Here is an 18,973-nt window from a genome sequence, read left to right on the forward strand (position 1 = left end):
TTATTTTTCTATGTGTAAAATATGTAGCTCCTAAAATTTTTCTGGAGTTTGATATTTCATAGTATTTGAAGCTTTTACAGTTTCCCAGTACTAGAAGAATAATTTTATGTATATTTATTTTCATAAAATCTAAAGATACTATTTGTATCTGAAAACAATAGTTTGAAAATTAGATGGTAATCTATGTCCCCATCCTGCAAATAGAAGATGATCAGCCAAGAAGTAGAGCTGTAATTATTTTAAAATTTAAGACTCAAACTCTTCTAAATGAGTTGCAGCTGAAAAGTATATAATTTACTCTTGATTGTGTCAATTCCACGAATATAGTATTCATATTTCAGCCTTTGCTATTACATTCGTACACCATTATTGTGTCATACACTGTCAACTTCCATTTTCTGAGAGGCTTTTAGTTTGCAGCTCAAATGGCAGTTATCCCATTTCCAAGAAGGAAAGCATGTTTTTCACAGTAGCCTTCACGCTGAATTTCCACGATAAATATATAGCCAAGGTTTCGGTTTTGTTTGTTTTCTGGTTTTCTTCATGGGAAAGGGAGCTCAACAGTAATCAAACTGTGATATAAGGGCTGAAGTTCTCTGGAATCACCTATCTCATATTAGAATCCCGCATGAGAAATGTACATACCTTATCAAAAGTATTCTCATGCTGCTGCTATAGTGGTGGTTTTTGTCCTTTGTCTTAATTTTGGACTGTGGTATCATCATTGTGGTATAGAACATACAAAAGAAATGATCCCTGCTCCCTAGAAGTTTACACTTCAAATCAAGGAGAGCACACACAAAGGACTGGTCAATCCTGGGCATGACTTTGAATTGGAACAAATGCCATTGTTCTTAAGTGAGCACCTAAAACATGTGTATGACGCTACAGAGTATTGTTCTAGAATCCTGAAGATTCACTCCACTTCTTTATATGTGCCTATTTGTATTTTGGATAAGCTTTCTTCACCTATTAGAGCAGCACATCTGACTATTAACTGAACTAAAGTTTGTTTTTAAAATGAGCTATTACTATTTATTTCTGTAGAAGGATGAGCTTTTACAGGCATCATTTAGACATGCACCCATGGGTTTAGAACTGAATGTCAGAAGTCGTTTTAGAAGCAGGAAACTATTTACAGCGCATAGTGGAAACAGTAACTGCAGTTATGGCTCTGGCTTCTCTTGCAGAAAGTAATGTGTATGACTGTCATCTCCAGCTGTTCACATCCTAAAGTTTACAGTGTTTGAGATTTTAAATGTGGGCTCCAACACATAATTTGTGGCAATTACAAAGAATAAAAATTCACTTAATATAAAATACCTACATTTTCAAAACTTTTTACATTATAAAGTAAAAATAACCAGTCATCTGATTTTTTAAAATGTGTGGACAATTAAAAACAAATCCTTATCAGGGTCTTCACATTGTTTTGCTCAAAAGTGTGAAGTTTAAGTCCAACTTTCTTGCCTATTAAGTCATATGTGTGTAAATGGTAGCATTTGTCCCATTTTAGCTCTCCAAGTGATAAGCATTTCCTTTAAGCGTCAAAGCAGCCAAATACATTTGCAAAGCCTTTAATACAACAAATCTTCCTTTTTAAGTGCTTGACCAAGTGTTAGGTTATTGTCTGAGACCACATTTAAATATTCCTTAAAAGTTTCACACACTGAAGATGGCAGCTGATGTCCACGTGGTGGGTGTTTGGAGGTGTGTCGGGGCCCTGGCAGCAACTCCAGGCTGTGGACCTGTTGCTCTTCTTTCCCTCTGGCTTCACAGACGGCCTCTCTGGCTCTGTTTTCCTCATCCCTGCTAAAGAGCTGTGTAGCACACTTAGTCTGTTTCTCTTTCATTGGTGAAGCCTGGTCGACACCTTTAATGTGATGTAGGGATTTGTGGTACATAATTATTTTGATAATTTAATGATATTCTTAAAAGTTGGTTTTTTTTTTCCTTTTCTGAGTTGGGGTCTTGCCCTGCCGCCCAAACTGGAGTGCAGTGGCACAATTAAGACTCACTGTAGTATCGAACTCCTGAGTTCAAGTCATTCTCCTACCTTGGCCTCCTGAGTAGTTGGGGCTACTGGCGTGTACCACCATGCCTGGCTAAATTTTTAGAAGTTTTGATAAAAAGTAATTCTCAGTGAAATACATAATTAGAAGCCTAGATCCATATGATAGTATTGTCGTTTTCTACATGTGAGATTAGAGCATACTGTTGACAAATCAAAATACAATTTTTTGGTAGAGATTTAAACATGACAGTAATGGAAAAATAGTTTAAGGTGAAAGAGATCCTAATATATAGAACATTGTATTTCTGAATTTCTAATCCGAATGCCTCCTTATTCTAAGCTGATACCTATTAATACAATATAAATCTGTAAAATCCTTTACATCTCTTAAATGGTTTTGAGAAACAGGTATCATATACAAAAAGTGACTAAACTGGAATTTTCATCTTAGCATGCATTAGTATATATATATATTTTTTTCTGAATAAGGAACCTGCTAAGGGAGAAATATTCTAAAACTCATCTCTTCAAATTTTAATAAAATGTATGTAAAATAAAACATGAATATTTTATTAGGAAGTATCCAAAATACTTTCTCATTAGGTTATTTGTCAAATTCTGAATTAATGACTTGTATCATCTCAAGTTAATGATGGCCAGCATTCTCTGTGACTTGCTATTAACATTAACGTAAAAACTAACAGGATCATCAATATCAACTTTGAATAGAAAATGCAGGAAGAAATAGATTTCAAATCATAAATCTTATTTTATAATGAGTTCACATTTTTACAGGATATGTATTATCACCATTTTTTAGAATTTAAAAAAAGTTATTTCATTAAAGTGTTATTAAAAATATGTGTATATAGAAAAAGAGAATGAAAAATCAAACATCTTTGGGAGGCCGAGACGGGCGGATCACGAGGTCAGGAGATCGAGACCATCCTGGCTAATACGCTGAAACCCCGTCTCTACTAAAAAAATACAAAAACTAGCCGGGCGAGGTGGCTGGCGCCTGTAGTCCCAGCTACTCGGGAGGCTGAGGCAGGAGAATGGCGTAAACCCAGGAGGCAGAGCTTGCAGTGAGCTGAGATCTGGCCACTGCACTCCAGTCCGGGCGACAGAGCGAGACTCCGTCTCAAAAAAAAAAAAAAAAGAAAAATCAAACATGATGATGCATTAACAATTATGGAATAACCACCATGTAAAGGGTACATGGGAGTTCTTTGTACTATTCTTGAAATTTTCTGTAAGTTTTAAATTATTTCAAAATGAAAAGTGGCAAAAGTTTTTTTTTCCACTGTAATAAACGTAAAACATACTCAGTTCATCCTGAGTTCTGGTAACACCCTTACAGAAATCTTAGATTTTCAACCTTTAAAATCTTTCTGTTTGATAAAGGAGGATTTCTGTCAATGGTTAGAATAAGCAACTTCTTCTCAATGGTTTCTCTCTACCCTGGGCAATGTTTTCATGAATAGGCACAATCATTTGAGCAGTGGTGAGTAGGAGTTCTTTTACTAAAATACAGACTTCAGGGACTACATGTGTCCATGTAGTTTCTTTCCTGTTGCAAACATTCTGTCCACAGTCTTAACTGCATTTATTCATTGAGTTTCATGACATATCTAAGCAGTTGTGCGTTCTGAAATATTAGAACTAGAAGAAACCTAAATAGATTATCTATATTTCATTGATTAAAATGACTCCTTCTCTTCAACTGTGATTTGCCCAAGGTTATAGGACAGTGAAATGAAACCAGGACCAGAGTAAGGGGCTTCTGACAGCTATCCATGGTTTTTCTCATGAACAAACAAGTAAGCAAGGACCAGGGATCTAGTAATCTCCTGTGCAGAAGAAAAAGGTGCTCTTTCCTTCTTTTCTTTATTTCTAAATAGATAGGAGCACCCTTTTCTTCTGCACAGAAGATTACTTTACTGGAATAATCTATTGGATTACTAATTATTGGGTTATTATTAAATCATAAATTATTAATTATTTAATTATTAGATTATTTATATTGGATCAGAAAGAAGGAAAGAAAAGAAGCATAGGTCAGTCTTAGCATGAAAAGCCAAGGAGAATCAACATAAGGCAGGATAGAAGAAGGTAGGAAATCCCAGGGAGCACTGAGGCTGGCAGCAGAGGCCAGCAAGGGTTATGACAGCTAGAGACCACTCACAGGAAGGAACTAGAACTAGAAGGTGGAATAACTGAACAGGAGAATACAGCCACAAGCAAAGAAATCTCAGACATGATTTTAGGGTTGGAATGGAAAGGCAGAGAGCATCTTTGCCATGCCCGAAAGAACAGAAACTCAACCAGGCGCACTGGCTCACACTTGTAATCCCAACACTTTGGGAGGCTGAGGAGGGTGGATCACCTGAGGTCAGGAGTTTGAGACCAGCCTGGCCAACATGGCAACACCTCATCTCTACTAAAAATACAAAAATTAGCCAGGCATGGTGGTGGGTGTCTAGAATCCCAGCTACTCGGGAGGCTGAGGCAGAAGAATCACTTGAACCTGGGGGCCAGAGGTTGCAGTGAGCTGAGATCGGGTCCAGTTCACTCCAGCCTGGGTGAAAGAGCAAAACTCCATTTCAAAAGAAAAGAAAAGAAACTCTATCTTTCTGATCTTTAAATTCTACCTTCTCCAGCCCCACCTACCCCTAACCACACACAGAGTAGGCACTGCTTGAACATTTCTGGAATTTGAGTATATCACATCCTCTGCAGTGATCTGTACAAAGACAGCATCACAAACCCAGGTGAATTACCAGTGCCATCTCATGATATAAATCTCATTCTTCCTCCCGTGACCTAAAATGGGTAGGATCATAAAAAAGTGGACTAAACTTATAAAAATAAAAGAGATACTGATTTATGACTTGAAAACAAGAAATACAGGAGAATATTAAGGGTCATATATACCAGCTATTAACATTTCCCCATTCTGAAATATCTACAACTGCGGAGCAGTGTCAAATGATGAACTTGTCTATTGGAGAAGGCTATGACATTGTTCCCCAGGTGTAAGTTCTGTGAAATAACTAAGTGTTCCCTGTCACTGCATGTACCAGCCTTTTATAAAAGAAAGATGTCACGAGCCAAAGTACTCAAATCACTTCAATTGGTGACTTTGGAAGAATCTTTTTAAAACTTCGGGCTTGCATAAAACTATCAGAAGGTAGTAGAAAGTGTTCTCCTATAGTAAAATGATGAAGTGGTGTGTCAGGGGGAGTGGGGAGAAGACTATTCCAGAACTGTCTGTTCTTTACATGAGGATGTAGCCAGCCTACTTAGGCAGTGTTCATCTACTGCTATCTGGATTGGTGCTAAGAAATAAAAACACACTAAGTACAGATTGGACGGGCATGGTGGCTCGTGCCTGTAATGCCAGCACTTTGGGAGGCCAAGGTCTGCAGAATCACTTGAGGCTGGGAGTTTGAGACCAGCCTGGCCAATGTGGTGAAACTCCATCTCTACTAAAAATACAAAAATTAATGGGGCATGGCAGCATGCGCCTGTACCCAGCTACTCAGGAGGCTGAGGCATGAGAATTGCTTGAACCCAGGAGGCAGAGTTTGCAGTAAGCGGAATTCGTGCCACTGCACTCCAGCCTGAGCCATGGAGCAAGACTCCGTCTCAAAAAAAAAAAAAATAAGACCCACACAGTAAGTACAGGTTGATTGGTCTGGTGTGTACTAATGTAGGTGATGAGACTACATAAAAATATAAAATTATTGTTGATTCTTAAATATTTAGGTAGTACATGGAAGGGCAATAAATATTCATTTCTGAGTGCTAAAGTTATTTGTGAACTAGAAATATAGGTTATTCTATATTTTAAATTATCCTAGACCTGGGTAATTTTGGAACTTCAACTAAGGAAACAGATTTGAAATAGTTCACTGTTGCAGGAAGTCAGGGACCTCGAATGGAGGGACTGGCTGGAGCCACGGCAGAGGAACATAAATTGTGAAGATTTCATGGACATTTACCAGTTCCCAAATAATACTTTCATAATTTCTTATGCCTGTCTTACTTTAATCTCTTAATCCTGTTATCTTCGTAAGCTGAGGATGCATGTCACCTCAGGACCACTGTGATCATTGTGTTAACTATACAGATTGATTGTAAAATGTGTGTTTGAACAATATTAAATCAGTGCACTTTGAAAAAGAACAGAGTAACAGCGATTTTAGGGAACAAGGGAAGACAACCATAAGGTCTGACTGCCTGCAGGGTCGGACAAAAAAAGCCATATTTTTCTTCTTGTAGAGAGCCTATATATAAATGGACGTGCAAGTAGGGAAGATATCGCTAAATTCTTTTCCTAGCAAGGATTAATACTCTGGGAAAGGAATTCATTCCTGGGGGGAGGTCTATACATGGCTGCTCTGGGAATGTCTGTCCTATGCAGTTCAGATAAGGACTGAGATACGCCCTGGTCTCTTGCAGTACCCTCAGGCTTACTAGGGTGGGGAAAAATCCCGCCCCTGATAAATTTGAGGTCAGATTGGTTCTCTGCTCTCGAACCCTGTTTTCTGCTGTTTAAGCTGTTTATCAAGACAATACATGCACTGCTGAACATAGACCCTTATCACTAATTCTGCTTTTGCCCTTTGCCTTGTGATCTTTGTTGGATGCTTATCAGGAGTTTCTGATTTTGCCCTTGTCCTGTTTCCTCAGAAGCATGTGATCTTTGTTCTCCTTTTTGCCCTTTGAAGCATGTGATCTTTGTGACCTAATCCTTGTTCTTGCACCCCCTCCCCTTTTGAAATCCTTAATAAAACTTGCTGGCTTTAAGGCTCAGGTGGATATCACGGTCCTACTGATATGTGATGTTACCCCCGGCAGCCCAGCTGTAAAATTCCTCTCTTTGTACTCTTTCTCTTTATTTCTCAGCTGGCCAACACTTATGGAAAATAGAAAGAACCTACGTTGAAATACTGGGGGCAGGTTCCCCCGATAGTTCACCATTATTCGAGTCCATCTTCCCAACGAATGGTACCTCATTTAGGTCTTCCAACTGCATTTTTTATTATTAGAGATCTGACTTCTAACAATGTTCTAGAATTCTGTTTAAAGTCAAATTCTAAGGAATACTTGAAGACTGTAGCTTGTCATATCTCAAGAACCTTCTGATAAGATTATGTTATGATAATAATATCATCATGGTGACAGAAGCAAAAATTTTCAAGCTTGGGGCTTACGTTTTTCTTCAAAATTACTCATATTATTGAAAGGCGAGAGAAGTCTTACTTCGTATGCCACAGAGAGGCAATGCAAGAGCAATAGAAGCAGTGTGAGCAAGCTGACAAGGAAGGGGTCTAGACCTGCAGGCAAGGGCTGCAGAAACCACAGCTGATGTTGTGACTGCCCTTGTCAAGTCAGTCCACTGAGATCAACACTAAAGAGGATGATTTCCCCAGGAAAGTCACTCAAATGCCAGCTTCATGAATGGATTCCTGTAGAATGTAGTCACAGGACCAAGAGGACACACAGAAGCAAATGGGAAAGAGACCAGGGAGCAAATGTGAACCTGACACCAAGGATGTTTTCAAGAAAGTCCAGGAGACTTTCTCTTCATTTAACTCTGTCTGATTGCTAGCTTCACAAATCTTCAGCAACATCACAACAACTGATGCTGTAAGGAAGCCTCTGAGTCCAAAACATGTCATGTTTCTTATTATCTAGTTTCAAAACAATAATACTCCTAATAATGTTGACAGACATTAAGTATGTAGTATGTGCTAAGCATGTATCTACTTTATTTCTCCCAAAATCTATCCTCTTAAGTAAATACATAATCAAAGAAATGCAAATACAACAATAGGCTACCATTTCCCCCATCAAAAATAGATTTAAAAATATATATTTTTTGAGACAGAGTTTTACTCTTGTTGCCCAGGCTGGAGTGCAATGAATGGCATGATCTCGGCTCACTGCAACCTCCAACTCCTGGGTTCAAGTGATTCTCTTGCCTCAGCCTCCCAAGTAGCTGGGATTACAGGTATGAGCCACTACATCCAGCTAATTTTGTATTTTTAGTAGAGATGGGGTTTCTCCATGTTGGTCAGGCTGGTCTTGAACTCCTGAGCTCAGGTGATCTGCCCGCCTCAGCCTCCCAAAGGATTAAAAATGTTTCAATGAAAATATTCATTGCTTGTGAGGATGCAGGAAGTTAGAAGTGTTTATGATTACAGTGCAGTTTCTGCAAGCTTTCAAAAAATCAATCTACAGCCGGGAGCAGTGGCTCATGCCTGTAATCCCAGCACTTTGGGAGGCCAAGGTTGAGGTGTGGTGGGGGATTCATTTGAGGTCAGGAGTTTGAGACCAGCCTGGCCAACATGGCAAAACCCGACTCTACTAAAAATACAAAAATTAGCCAGGCGTGGTAGTGCACGCTTGTAATCCCAGCTACTCTAGAGGCCGAGGCAGGAGAATCACTTGAACCTGGGAGGCAGAGGTTGCAGTGAGCTGAGATCACGCTGCCACACACCAGCCTGGGCAACAGACTGTCTTTAAAAAGAAATAAATAAATCTACAAACACGTTTCAGAAGCCTGTAAAATGTTCATACCATGTGATCGTCTACTCAGTTTTAAGATGTAATAGAAAATACAGAAAAGCTTGATGCACAAAGAGGTACCCCAGAGCATGGTAGAGTGCATGGAGAGTGACCAGTTAAGGAAGGGAAATTGCTGAATTAGGAAAATGAAGGAAGGTCTCTCTGAGGAGGTGAGACCTAAATGATGAAAGTGAACCTTCTTTGTATTACTCATCTGTACTGAGTAATCTGTACTTAAATTTGCACCTGATTTATAAGCCATGTGGACGCTTGCAGCCTCTCTCAGCCCATGGTGACTACCCTTCCATACTGCTGTGCAAGTCTGAGGGCTCAATGTAGTCATCTTGAATCTCTCCTGGAATGGCCCTTTGGCCCTAAATATTTAAGTTTGTTGTTTAGGCCGTAGCTGGAGAGGTGCATCTTTTATGGGCTTTCCTGCCATTGTGCCGCTTCATGACTCAGACTCAAAATTCAATGAAAAACAAGGGAGAGGCCGGGCACAGTGTCTTATGCCTGTAATCTCAGCACTTTGGGAGGCTGAGGCAGATGGATCACCTGAGGTCAGGAGTTCAAGACCAGCCTGGCCAATATGGTGAAACCCCGTCTCTACTAAAAATGAAAGAATTAGCTGGACATGGTGGCAGGTGCCTGTAATCCCAGCTACTTGGGAGGCTGAGGCAGGTAGAATTACTTGAACCCAGGAGGTGGAAGTTGCAGTGAGCCGAGATAGTGCCACTGCATTCCAGCCTACATGACAGAGCGAGACTCTGTCTCGAAGAAGAAGAAGAAGAAGAAGAAGAAGAAGAAGAAGAAGAAGAAGAAGAGAGGAGGAAGAGGAGGAGGAGGAGGAGGAGAGAGGGAAGGAGAAGGAGGAGAAGGAGGAGAAGGAGAAGAAGGAGAAGGAGAAGAAGGAGGAGGAGAAGAAGGAGAAGGAGGAGAAGAAGGAGGAGGAGGAGAAGAAGGAGGAGGAGGAGAAGAAGGAGGAGGAGGAGAAGAAGGAGGAGGAGAAGAAGGAGGAGGAGGAGAAGAAGGAGAAAGAGGAGAAGGAGGAGGAGGAGGAGAAGAAGGAGGAGGAGAAGAAGGAGGAGGAGGAGAAGAAGGAGGAGGAGGAGAAGGAGGAGAAGGGGAAGGAGGGGAAGGAGAAAGAGGAGAAAGAGGAGAAGGAGGAGGAGGAGGAGGAGGAGGAGGAGAAGAAGGAGAAGGGGAAGGGGAAGGGGAAACAACTTTACCCAGGTGTGGGATTTCCTAAGATTTCCTAACATCTAAATCTTCTGATTTTCCTGAAGAAAATATATATATAATGATTATTCATCTATTTTCAAAAGGGAACTCAGTCTGAAGAGAGTAGGAATTGTATTGACTAAACACTTCAGCTTTAATACAATCAATAACTCTGCTCACTTTCGCTTTAAATGTATATTTGTTTGTTTGTTTGTTTTTTGTTTTCTGAGACGAAGTCTTGCTCTGTGCCCAAGCTGGAGTGCAGTTGCGCGATCTCAGCTCATGGCAACCTCCACCTCCCGGGTTCACGCCATTCTCCTGCCTCAGCCTCCTGAGTAGCTGGGGCTCCAGGCACCCGCCACCACACCCAGCTAATGTTTTGTATTTTTAGTAGAGACAGGGTTTCACTGTGTTAGCCAGGATGGTCTCGATCTCCTGACTTCATGATCCGCCCACCTAAGCCTCCCAAAGTGCTGGGATTACAGGCATGAGCCACCGTGCTGGTCCCTAAATATAGTTTTAAGGTACAGGGCAGAGCAGAGGACTTTCTGAAGAAATAGGAGCTTTGTTTCTCCACATATGCTTGAAAACAACTAAGCATTTTGGGATCATAACTGCTATATAATACATAATTATTTTAGGCATTATAATTTTGCTAAAAGTATTTTATAAATTCTGAGTAATAGTGTTTTTTTCTGCCTTGGTTTGCCTGAAGTTCCTAATACTAACAAGTGTCTTGAAGGGGAGCCCATTGTTTTCCACGCCACTCATCTCTGCTCTGTGTGACCCGCCACAGAAACAATCAGTGGATTTTGACACAGGCAAATAGAAATGACAAATGCATTAGTTTAGACCTTAACCTCGTGTACTTTCTATATAAAACAGACAAAAGTTGTTTTGAACTTTGCAGTTGCCATTTAAACTATAATATGCTGTGAGCATGATGTGTCTAACAGTAAAATAATTCTAGGTCTACTCACTTCTCCCAAGGTTACCTTCAAATACAAAAGCTGTGAAACTTCAAGTCATCGTTTTCATTTTCATATACTGGATAAGCTAAATGCCTTTTAGGTTCTCCACCTTTTAGACCATCTATTCTTCTCATTTCTGTGAATTAGATTTCACTTTATTTAAAAACATAACATTTGTTTTCCCTGGTGACACCTTTGAAATGAAATTTCAGCTTCATAAGGCCCCTACCGTAGTGATTAAAAGCTCTGGTTTATCAAAATGTCCCATCTGCCACTGGCTACATTGCAGATGTTCCCAGAAATTTTTCTTTCTCTTTACTATAGTAGTACATTATACATCATAATTATCCATCATATGTTACCTTGCATTATTACTCAAATTATATTTGAACTTTGTGGAGGGCCAGGAGCTCGTTTTAAACTTCTCTGTCACCCACTATAGTGCCTTCGGTATTCCATGAATTAAAGCATATATTAAAATAATAATGAAAATGGTCTGTAATTTAAACATGGGAGTGTCACAGAGTGTTCCACCCGCGTCAGTGATTGATTCATACACTTACCAGGAATGGTTGCTTATCGTCTGACAAGTGGTGACTCCCCCACATGCAAGCATGGCTGCATGTCATAGTTCAGAGGTCACGCATGTACTCTGTCTGACAGACTTCAGTACTGGGCTGGGGACAGTGTGAAGGCAGAGTCATAGAAGCTGACTGGGCACAAGCCTTCATGTCCCTTTTGTAAAGTAGATCATAGGTACCTATGCTATGCTGGTACCTTACCCCTACAGTAATTATCTGTGGTTCATTGTTTCTGTTATACACATCTTATATTACACTATACTCAACAGCAAATTATTATTAATATGCCATATGTTATTACTTTGTAAAATGGGGTTTGTTACCCCCATTTAATAGATTAGAAAATAGATGTTTATAGAGTAAGGAAATTCCAAAGGATTTTGTGGCTAGTCAAGTGGCAGAGCCCAGAGGTGAAACTGTGTGTCTTTGGTACTCAATCTCTGGTTGTTTCTATAACCCTCTGCTGTCTGCTGGAATTATGATTGAAAAGTTATATACCTGTGCTTGAAAGATTCAGTGGGGGAAGTAAACCTCTAAGATGTATCTAGTTAAATATTCTGTAAAGTCTGGAACATAGTTTTGTTACTTCTCATTAACAACATATTTTCTTACATCTTGAAAACTTAGGATGTCCATAATTCTAGTATGGAGACTAGAGCTTCTGTTATTACTACCCTGAGTATAATCAGTTCTGACTTTAAGGAACAAGCAGCTCTGTGGAGAGAAAAATAAAATGATACTCTCAGTTTAAGAGCAAGTTCAGGCCGGGCACGGTGGCTCATGCCTGTAATCCCAGCACTTTGGGAGATCGAGGCGGGTCATCACTTGAGGTCAGGAGTTTGAGACCAGCCTGGCCAACATGGTGAAACCCCATCTCTACTAAAAACACAAAAATTAGCCGGGCATGGTGGTGCACACCTGTAATCCCAGCTACTCAGGAAGCTGAGGCAGGAGAATTGCTTGAACGTGGGAGGCAGAGGTTGCAGTGAGCCTAGATCACGCCAATACACTCTAGCCTGGACGACAGAGCGAGACTCCGTAAAAAAAAAAAAAAAAAAAAAAGCAACGTCAAAGGGAGCAATTTATTTTAATATATGTAAAGTAAAATTTTAGGTAATTACTATCAAGCTATATATTATTCACAGTTTTAAGTGGTTTTGTCTTTGTTATAGAATGAATACCTAAATGAAGATGTGGATGCTAGAGTTATTGAATATGAGGATAACCGGCCCCTCTTAGATATGTTTCTGCAAAAGCCAATGGGTTTACTTTCCCTACTTGATGAAGAATGTAGATTTCCCAAGGCCACTGACCAGACTCTTGTAGGTGAGTTTTCAGTCCAGTGTGTCTGCATGGTTTTATGAATAGAGTCATGTTATTCTCAATGATATTTTTAAATGGCTTTAAATTATCTGGGAGAAAATAGCTGTCATAAAGCCTGCATATTTGACTTTAAAGAAGAGCCTTTGGATTTAATACCTGGACCAGTGCATGTTTATGATAGGGTAAAATATTTAGTGATAAATTAAGCAAGTTTAAATATTGGACTTCTCCTTATTTTATGGTGAAGCTCAACCATAGAATCACAGGTTATAAATGACCTTAGAAATTTTCCAGCCCAAAATTAGAAATTGGTGAGCAGGGCAGAAGGATAGCTCTGGAATTGAAAAGAGATAGTTAACAGGTAGGAAATAAATTAATCTGGGTTGTTCTGTTCTATTCATGTATTTAATAGAGGCAAATCGCTTCAAATACTTAATAACCTCTAAGTTACCGTACATTAATAAATGTTCATGATAATCCTAAGTCATCAAAGTAAGATTAAATCTATTATTTGTGCCTGAGAAGGCAGAGATGTGTATAATACATTTTAAAAGATCACCATTCAAGCTGGTTAAAATGAAAATGTCTTACTCCTTAAATTAAAAAAAAAAAAAAAAAACTTTAGATTTTTCAGATATCTGAAAAAAAAGGTTTTAAACGCAGAACATTGTATTCCCTGATGATATGAGGTATTTATTCTGTATAAGAAATACTTGCAGAAAATGTGGATTCACATCTTTCTGTCATTTACTTTGGGTGACATGCAGAGCCTCTTTCTTACCATTAGGTCTGTGATGTCTCTTCTTTCTGACTCATTGATTGGCTTAAATCTCTCCTTGAATTGGACAATACCAGATGGAAAATAAATTGACCGCAAAGTAGTGGGGAAAATCATTTCACAGCAGTCACTTGATTTTTAGATCAAATGATCCTTCTAGAACAAGTTCTCTGAAGGTGGTAAAATTGTTATAGAAATTCAGCTGCCTTTAAGATCATGTTTTATTTCTCATGTAATCAATAATAATTTACAGCTCTACAAGTAGAAAAGAGAGGCCGGGCGTGGTGGCTCAAGCCTGTAATCCCAGCACTTTGGGAGGCCGAGACGGGCGGATCACGAGGTCAGGAGATCGAGACCATCCTGGCTAATACGGTGAAACCCCGTCTCTACTAAAAAATACAAAAAACTAGCCGGGCGAGGTGGCAGGCGCCTGTAGTCCCAGCTACTCAGGAGGCTGAGGCAGGAGAATGGCATAAACCCGGGAGGTGGAGCTTGTAGTGAGCTGAGATCCGGCCACTGCACTCCAGCCTGGGTGACAGAGCCAGACTCCATCTCAAAAAAAAAAAAAAAAAAAAGTAGAAAAGAGAACAAAAACACTAGATTTTTAGGCTCATGGCTTGACATCACATTGTGTTTTACAAACTTCTTTGGTCAGTCTCAAGTAGTTCACTTGCTCTGTACCAGTGGTTCTCAAAATGTGGTCTCCCGCCCAGGAGCATCAGCACCACCTGAGAACTTGTTAGACATGTGAATTCTTGGATCCCACCCCAGACCTACTGAGTCAGAAACTCTGCGGTTGGGGCCCAGCAACCTGTGTTATAACAAACCCTCGGACAGGCGCAGTGGCCCACACTTGTAATCCCAGCACTTTGGGAGGCCGACACAGGTGGATCACCTGAGGTCAGGAGTTTAAGACCAGCCTGGCCAACATGGCAAAACCCTGTCTCTACTTTAAAAATACAAAAAATTAGCCAGGCCTGGTGGTGGGCGCCTGTAATCCCAGCTACTCGGGAGGCTGAGGCAGGAGAATCGCTTGAACCCAGGAGGTGGAGGTTGCAGTGAGCCGAGATCACACCGTTGCACTCCAGCCTGGGCAACAAGAGCAAAACTCCATCTCAAAAAAAAAAAAAACCCTCGAGGTGACTCTGACGCATGACATGGCAATGAGGACTGATGCCCTAAATCATAATGTAATGGTAGAAATTAATGATCTTGAGTGTTACTTTACCATATATAATTCTATTCCAAATCTATGTATATTAGCTATGTAAAATTTTCTTTGTTCACTGCACATTGTCCTTTTTATGGTAAATGATTCTCACAGTATTTTTTGAGGATCTGATATATGCTTGATATATGAGTTCAGTATTTTTCTACAGAAAAATTTGAAGGTAACCTGAAATCACAGTACTTCTGGAGACCCAAAAGATTGGAACTTAGTTTTGGAATTCACCATTATGCAGGAAAGGTAAGAACTCTTAATTATGACTGGGTTTCTCTTTAGCCTTTTAATGAATAATAGGATGGACATAAAAACTATGGCCCAAAATGTTTATAGATAATAATAATGTCATAGCTGTCTGTTTCCACCCCCACTGGCCCTAATTATGCCCTCTGATGTCCTCTGATTGATCCTGTCCTTTGGCAGCCACTCACTATGGAGGCCACACCCACTCCAGGGCACGCTCTGCTGGCATCTATGCTGAAGAGGTTAAAAGAAAAGTCTTTCTCTTAGTTTAACAATCATAACGTTATAGTTTTACTAGAGGAATTGTTTTTCAGTAACTAAGAAAAACCGAGAAAGAAAAGACACACAACTGAAAGAATCCTTGGGTGAGATTAGCTGGCAATGGTTACCTATTTGTTTCCTTCTTTTAACAATGCCTGAGGACCTTTGGTATAAACTGCCCTTTTCAGACTTTAGATGATTCTCTCTCTACTGCACTCTTTATCCCTCCTCCCTTTTAAGAAGAGAAGGTGCCAGGCTGGAGATACAGTCAGATAACTGAGCTAAGCCAGATGGATGGATTACAATGCAGTTAGAGGAGGAAATGTCTCTACATTGACAGAAACACATTTCCCCACCAGAACAAACCTCAGATATGTTGTCCTAGACCCAGAGGATGCTCTCTTTCCTTCCTTCTGCAGAGAATGACAGGTCATTCCTTCACAATGATGTCATTATGGGAGGACAAAGAGGACATTCAGATCAAGAAAGAATGTATCAAATGAGAAATACATAAAAATAAAATTACACAGAACTTAAAGCATTCTAGTCTGCTTGGCAACCTCCATATGTCTGTCAACATCCCACAGACTTTCATCATTTTTAAAGTATACCTTAAATCATTAGTTATAGCCTAATGATTCTTAGCATATCATTTTCCAAATAAAGCCTGTTTTAAACATCCATTAAGAATTGCATGCACCTGTAGTCCCAGCTACTTGGGAGGCTGAGACCAGAGAATTGCTTGAACCCAGGAGGTGAAGGTTGCAGTGAGCCGAGATCGCGCCACTGCACTCCAGTCTGGGCGACAGAGTGAGACTATGTCTCAAATAAAAAAAAAAATTTGCCTATAATCATTTTATCTAGTTTTTTTTAACAATTAGATTTTAACAACCTATTAGTCTGCTCGGGCTGCCATAAAAAAAAAGTCACAGGCTGCATGACTTAAACAACAGACATTTTTTTTTTTTGACAGTTTTGGAGGCTGACAGATCAAGGTGCTCCGAGAAGGGTTAGTATCTGGGAGGCCTCTCTTCCTGGCTTGAAGATGGCTACCTTCTCAAGGTGTCCCCACATGGCCTTTGCTATGTGAGCATAGGGAGTGGGGAGAGATATCCCTGGTTCCTCTTCCAGCTCTTAAAAGAACACAAGTCTTATTGGTGTAGGGTCTTACTCTTATACCCTATTTAACATTAATTACCTCCATAAAGGCCCTGTCTCCAAATATAGTCACAGTGAAAGTTTACATCTTCAGCATCTGAATTTTGGAAGAACACAATTTGACCCATAACAAATACTGTATTGGATCATTCCACAAAAATCTTTGGATTACATTGATCTTTAAAATGTCATAAAATTGGCCAGGCATGGTGGCTCATGTCTGTAATCCTAGCACTTTGGGAGGCCAAGGTGGGAGGATCACTGGAGCTCAGGAGTTCAAGACCACCCTTGGTAACATAGCAAAACTTCATCTCTAAACTTTTTTTTAAGTAATAACATTATTTAGAAGTGCCAGAAACACAAAAATCCACAGTGTATTTAAATCACACTACTACTGAGATAAAAATCTATCATGGCCAATTCAATACAGGTGGATCATTTATCATAGAAATAGGAATGCTTTTGTGGCTCAATATGCTTCCTTTATGCTGCTCCATCCCTCCAAATAGAGAAAAGAAACATACCAAATTCCCAACATAATAAATGAGAGGAATCAAACCTCTTTGGTCATTTCAACCCAAATAAAATCAGTGAGACACAGATTACAAGGGGCTACCTTAGTAAATGCTTGTATCCCTGTTGCTGAACACAGAGCAAGCTCATAATGAGTATCTGTTGATAATGATGATGATGATGGTGAGGAGGAGGAGGATGACAATGACATTGATTGTGATAATTATAGCATGCTGTATCAACAGGTCCTCTATAATGCAAGTGGATTGTTAGCCAAAAACAGAGACACTCTTCCAACTGATATTGTGCTACTTTTGAGGTCATCCGACAACAGTGTAATTAGGCAACTAGTCAACCACCCTCTGACCAAAACAGGTAAGGCAGTTTTCCTTACCTGTAAGTTTTCTCAAGCCCAATCAAATAGTTTCTATCTCTGTGCTTTTCATGAATTTCATCCTTAATTTTTCATGTGAGTTTGTTTTCGGCTCACTAAATACTCATTTGTTAATATCCTCTGCCCCAGATCATCTGAAGAAAATATAAAAATGAATATAAATAAGCTAGTTTTTCATTAAAGGTAAGTGTTTGCAGCACTCACCATAGTAATGCTATTCTAGCTACTCACTACAAGAGTATACTGACCTCCAGAGTTCAGAATTACCTGTGCAAATCAGGAGTGGGCAGATTTTGGATGATTCTTTGAGGTTCCAAAAGTTTGGTAGGCTCTCTTATTGATTAAAACTGGGCGTGTCTTTGTTCGACCCAACCATAATACATCCTTGCATTTGCTGTAAGTAGAAAAAATATAGTTTGGGTTGTTTTTCTTTACTTGAGTTTAAAGTTGTTCTCTGCATTTCTTGTTTCATAGTTTTATTGAAGTATAACTGAAATACAAGAAACAGCACATATTTAAACAGTAAAATTTGATGAGTTTTTGACATATATAAGCACCTGTAAAACTATCACCATGATTAATAATGAACATACTCATCAATCACAAATGAGGTTTCTTCATGACCCTTTATAATCCTTTCCTCCACTCCTCCCAGTTCTATCACCATTTGTTGAAGAGATTGTTCTTTCCCCATTGAATTGCTTTGACACTCCTTGAAAACTCAGTTGACTAATGAATAGGTCTATTTCTGGACTCTTTATTGTGTGTCATTGATATTTATCTATCTTTAGGCTAATGCACACTTCCTGACTAGTGTAACTTTCTATAAAGTCCTGAAATCAGGCAGTACAAGTTAGCCTGACTTTGTTCTTATTCAGGCTTGTTTAGGTAATTATAATTTTTTTGCTTTTCCATATACATTTTAGAATGAGCTTCTCAATTTCTACCAAAAATCCTGGTTGGATTTTGATTGTAATGCACCGAAATTATAGATCAATAATGGGAGATTTGGTATCTTCCCAATATTAAATCTTCCAGTCAGCACAGTCTAGCTCTCCATTTATTTAAGTCTCCCTTAATTTCTTTCAGCAATATTTTGTAGTTTTCAGTGTACAAGTTTTGTACATCCTTTGTCAAATTATCTGCCAGTGTATCACATTTTTATGTGATTATAAATGGTAATTTTTAACTGAAATTCTGGTTTTTGCCAATATATGAAATCTAATTGATTTTTGTATTTGATTTTTTGCCCTGCAACCTTCCTAAGCTCATTTATCAGAGTAGCTTTTTTTGTTAATTCCGAAGGATTTTCTTCACAGATGATCATGTCATCTGTGAAGAAAGGGTTTTGCCTGTTCTTTTCCAATATGTTTCCTTTTGACTTCTTTTTTCTTGGTTGTACTGGTTTAGAATCACCAATGCAGTCTCCAGTGTTGAACACAGGATAGGTTGCAAGAGTGAACATTCTTGCCTTTTTTCTGATCTCAGGGAAAGAGTAGTTAGTCTTTCAGTCTTTCACCACTGAGTATAATGTTAACTGTAGATTTTTTCACAGATGCCCTTTATCAGGGGAGAAGTTACTTTACTTTTTTTTAATTCCTAATTTCCTGAGTGATTTTTGTTGTTGGTGGTTGTTTTTGTTGTTGTTGTTGTTTTTGTTGTTGTTGTTTGTTTTTAGGTTTTTGTTTTTTGTTTGAAGACAGTCTCACACTGTT

At 39.3% G+C, this 18,973-nt stretch overlaps 1 protein-coding gene across 1 annotated transcript in view; it reads left to right on the forward strand.

Moving 5' to 3' along the window:
* The window catches only part of MYO3A (myosin IIIA), a 266,051-nt gene that overhangs the window by 185,063 nt on the left and 62,015 nt on the right, over positions 1-18,973 (forward strand). Inside the window, exons 21-23 of the mRNA XM_033208976.1 lie at positions 12,536-12,689; positions 14,844-14,932; positions 17,110-17,239. Of these exons, the coding sequence (XP_033064867.1) occupies positions 12,536-12,689; positions 14,844-14,932; positions 17,110-17,239 (373 nt within the window). The remainder of the gene's footprint in view (positions 1-12,535; positions 12,690-14,843; positions 14,933-17,109; positions 17,240-18,973) is intronic.

This window comes from Trachypithecus francoisi, unplaced genomic scaffold (genome assembly GCF_009764315.1).
Source record: "Trachypithecus francoisi isolate TF-2019V2 unplaced genomic scaffold, Tfra_2.0 Lachesis_group9, whole genome shotgun sequence".
NCBI lineage: Eukaryota > Metazoa > Chordata > Mammalia > Primates > Cercopithecidae > Trachypithecus > Trachypithecus francoisi.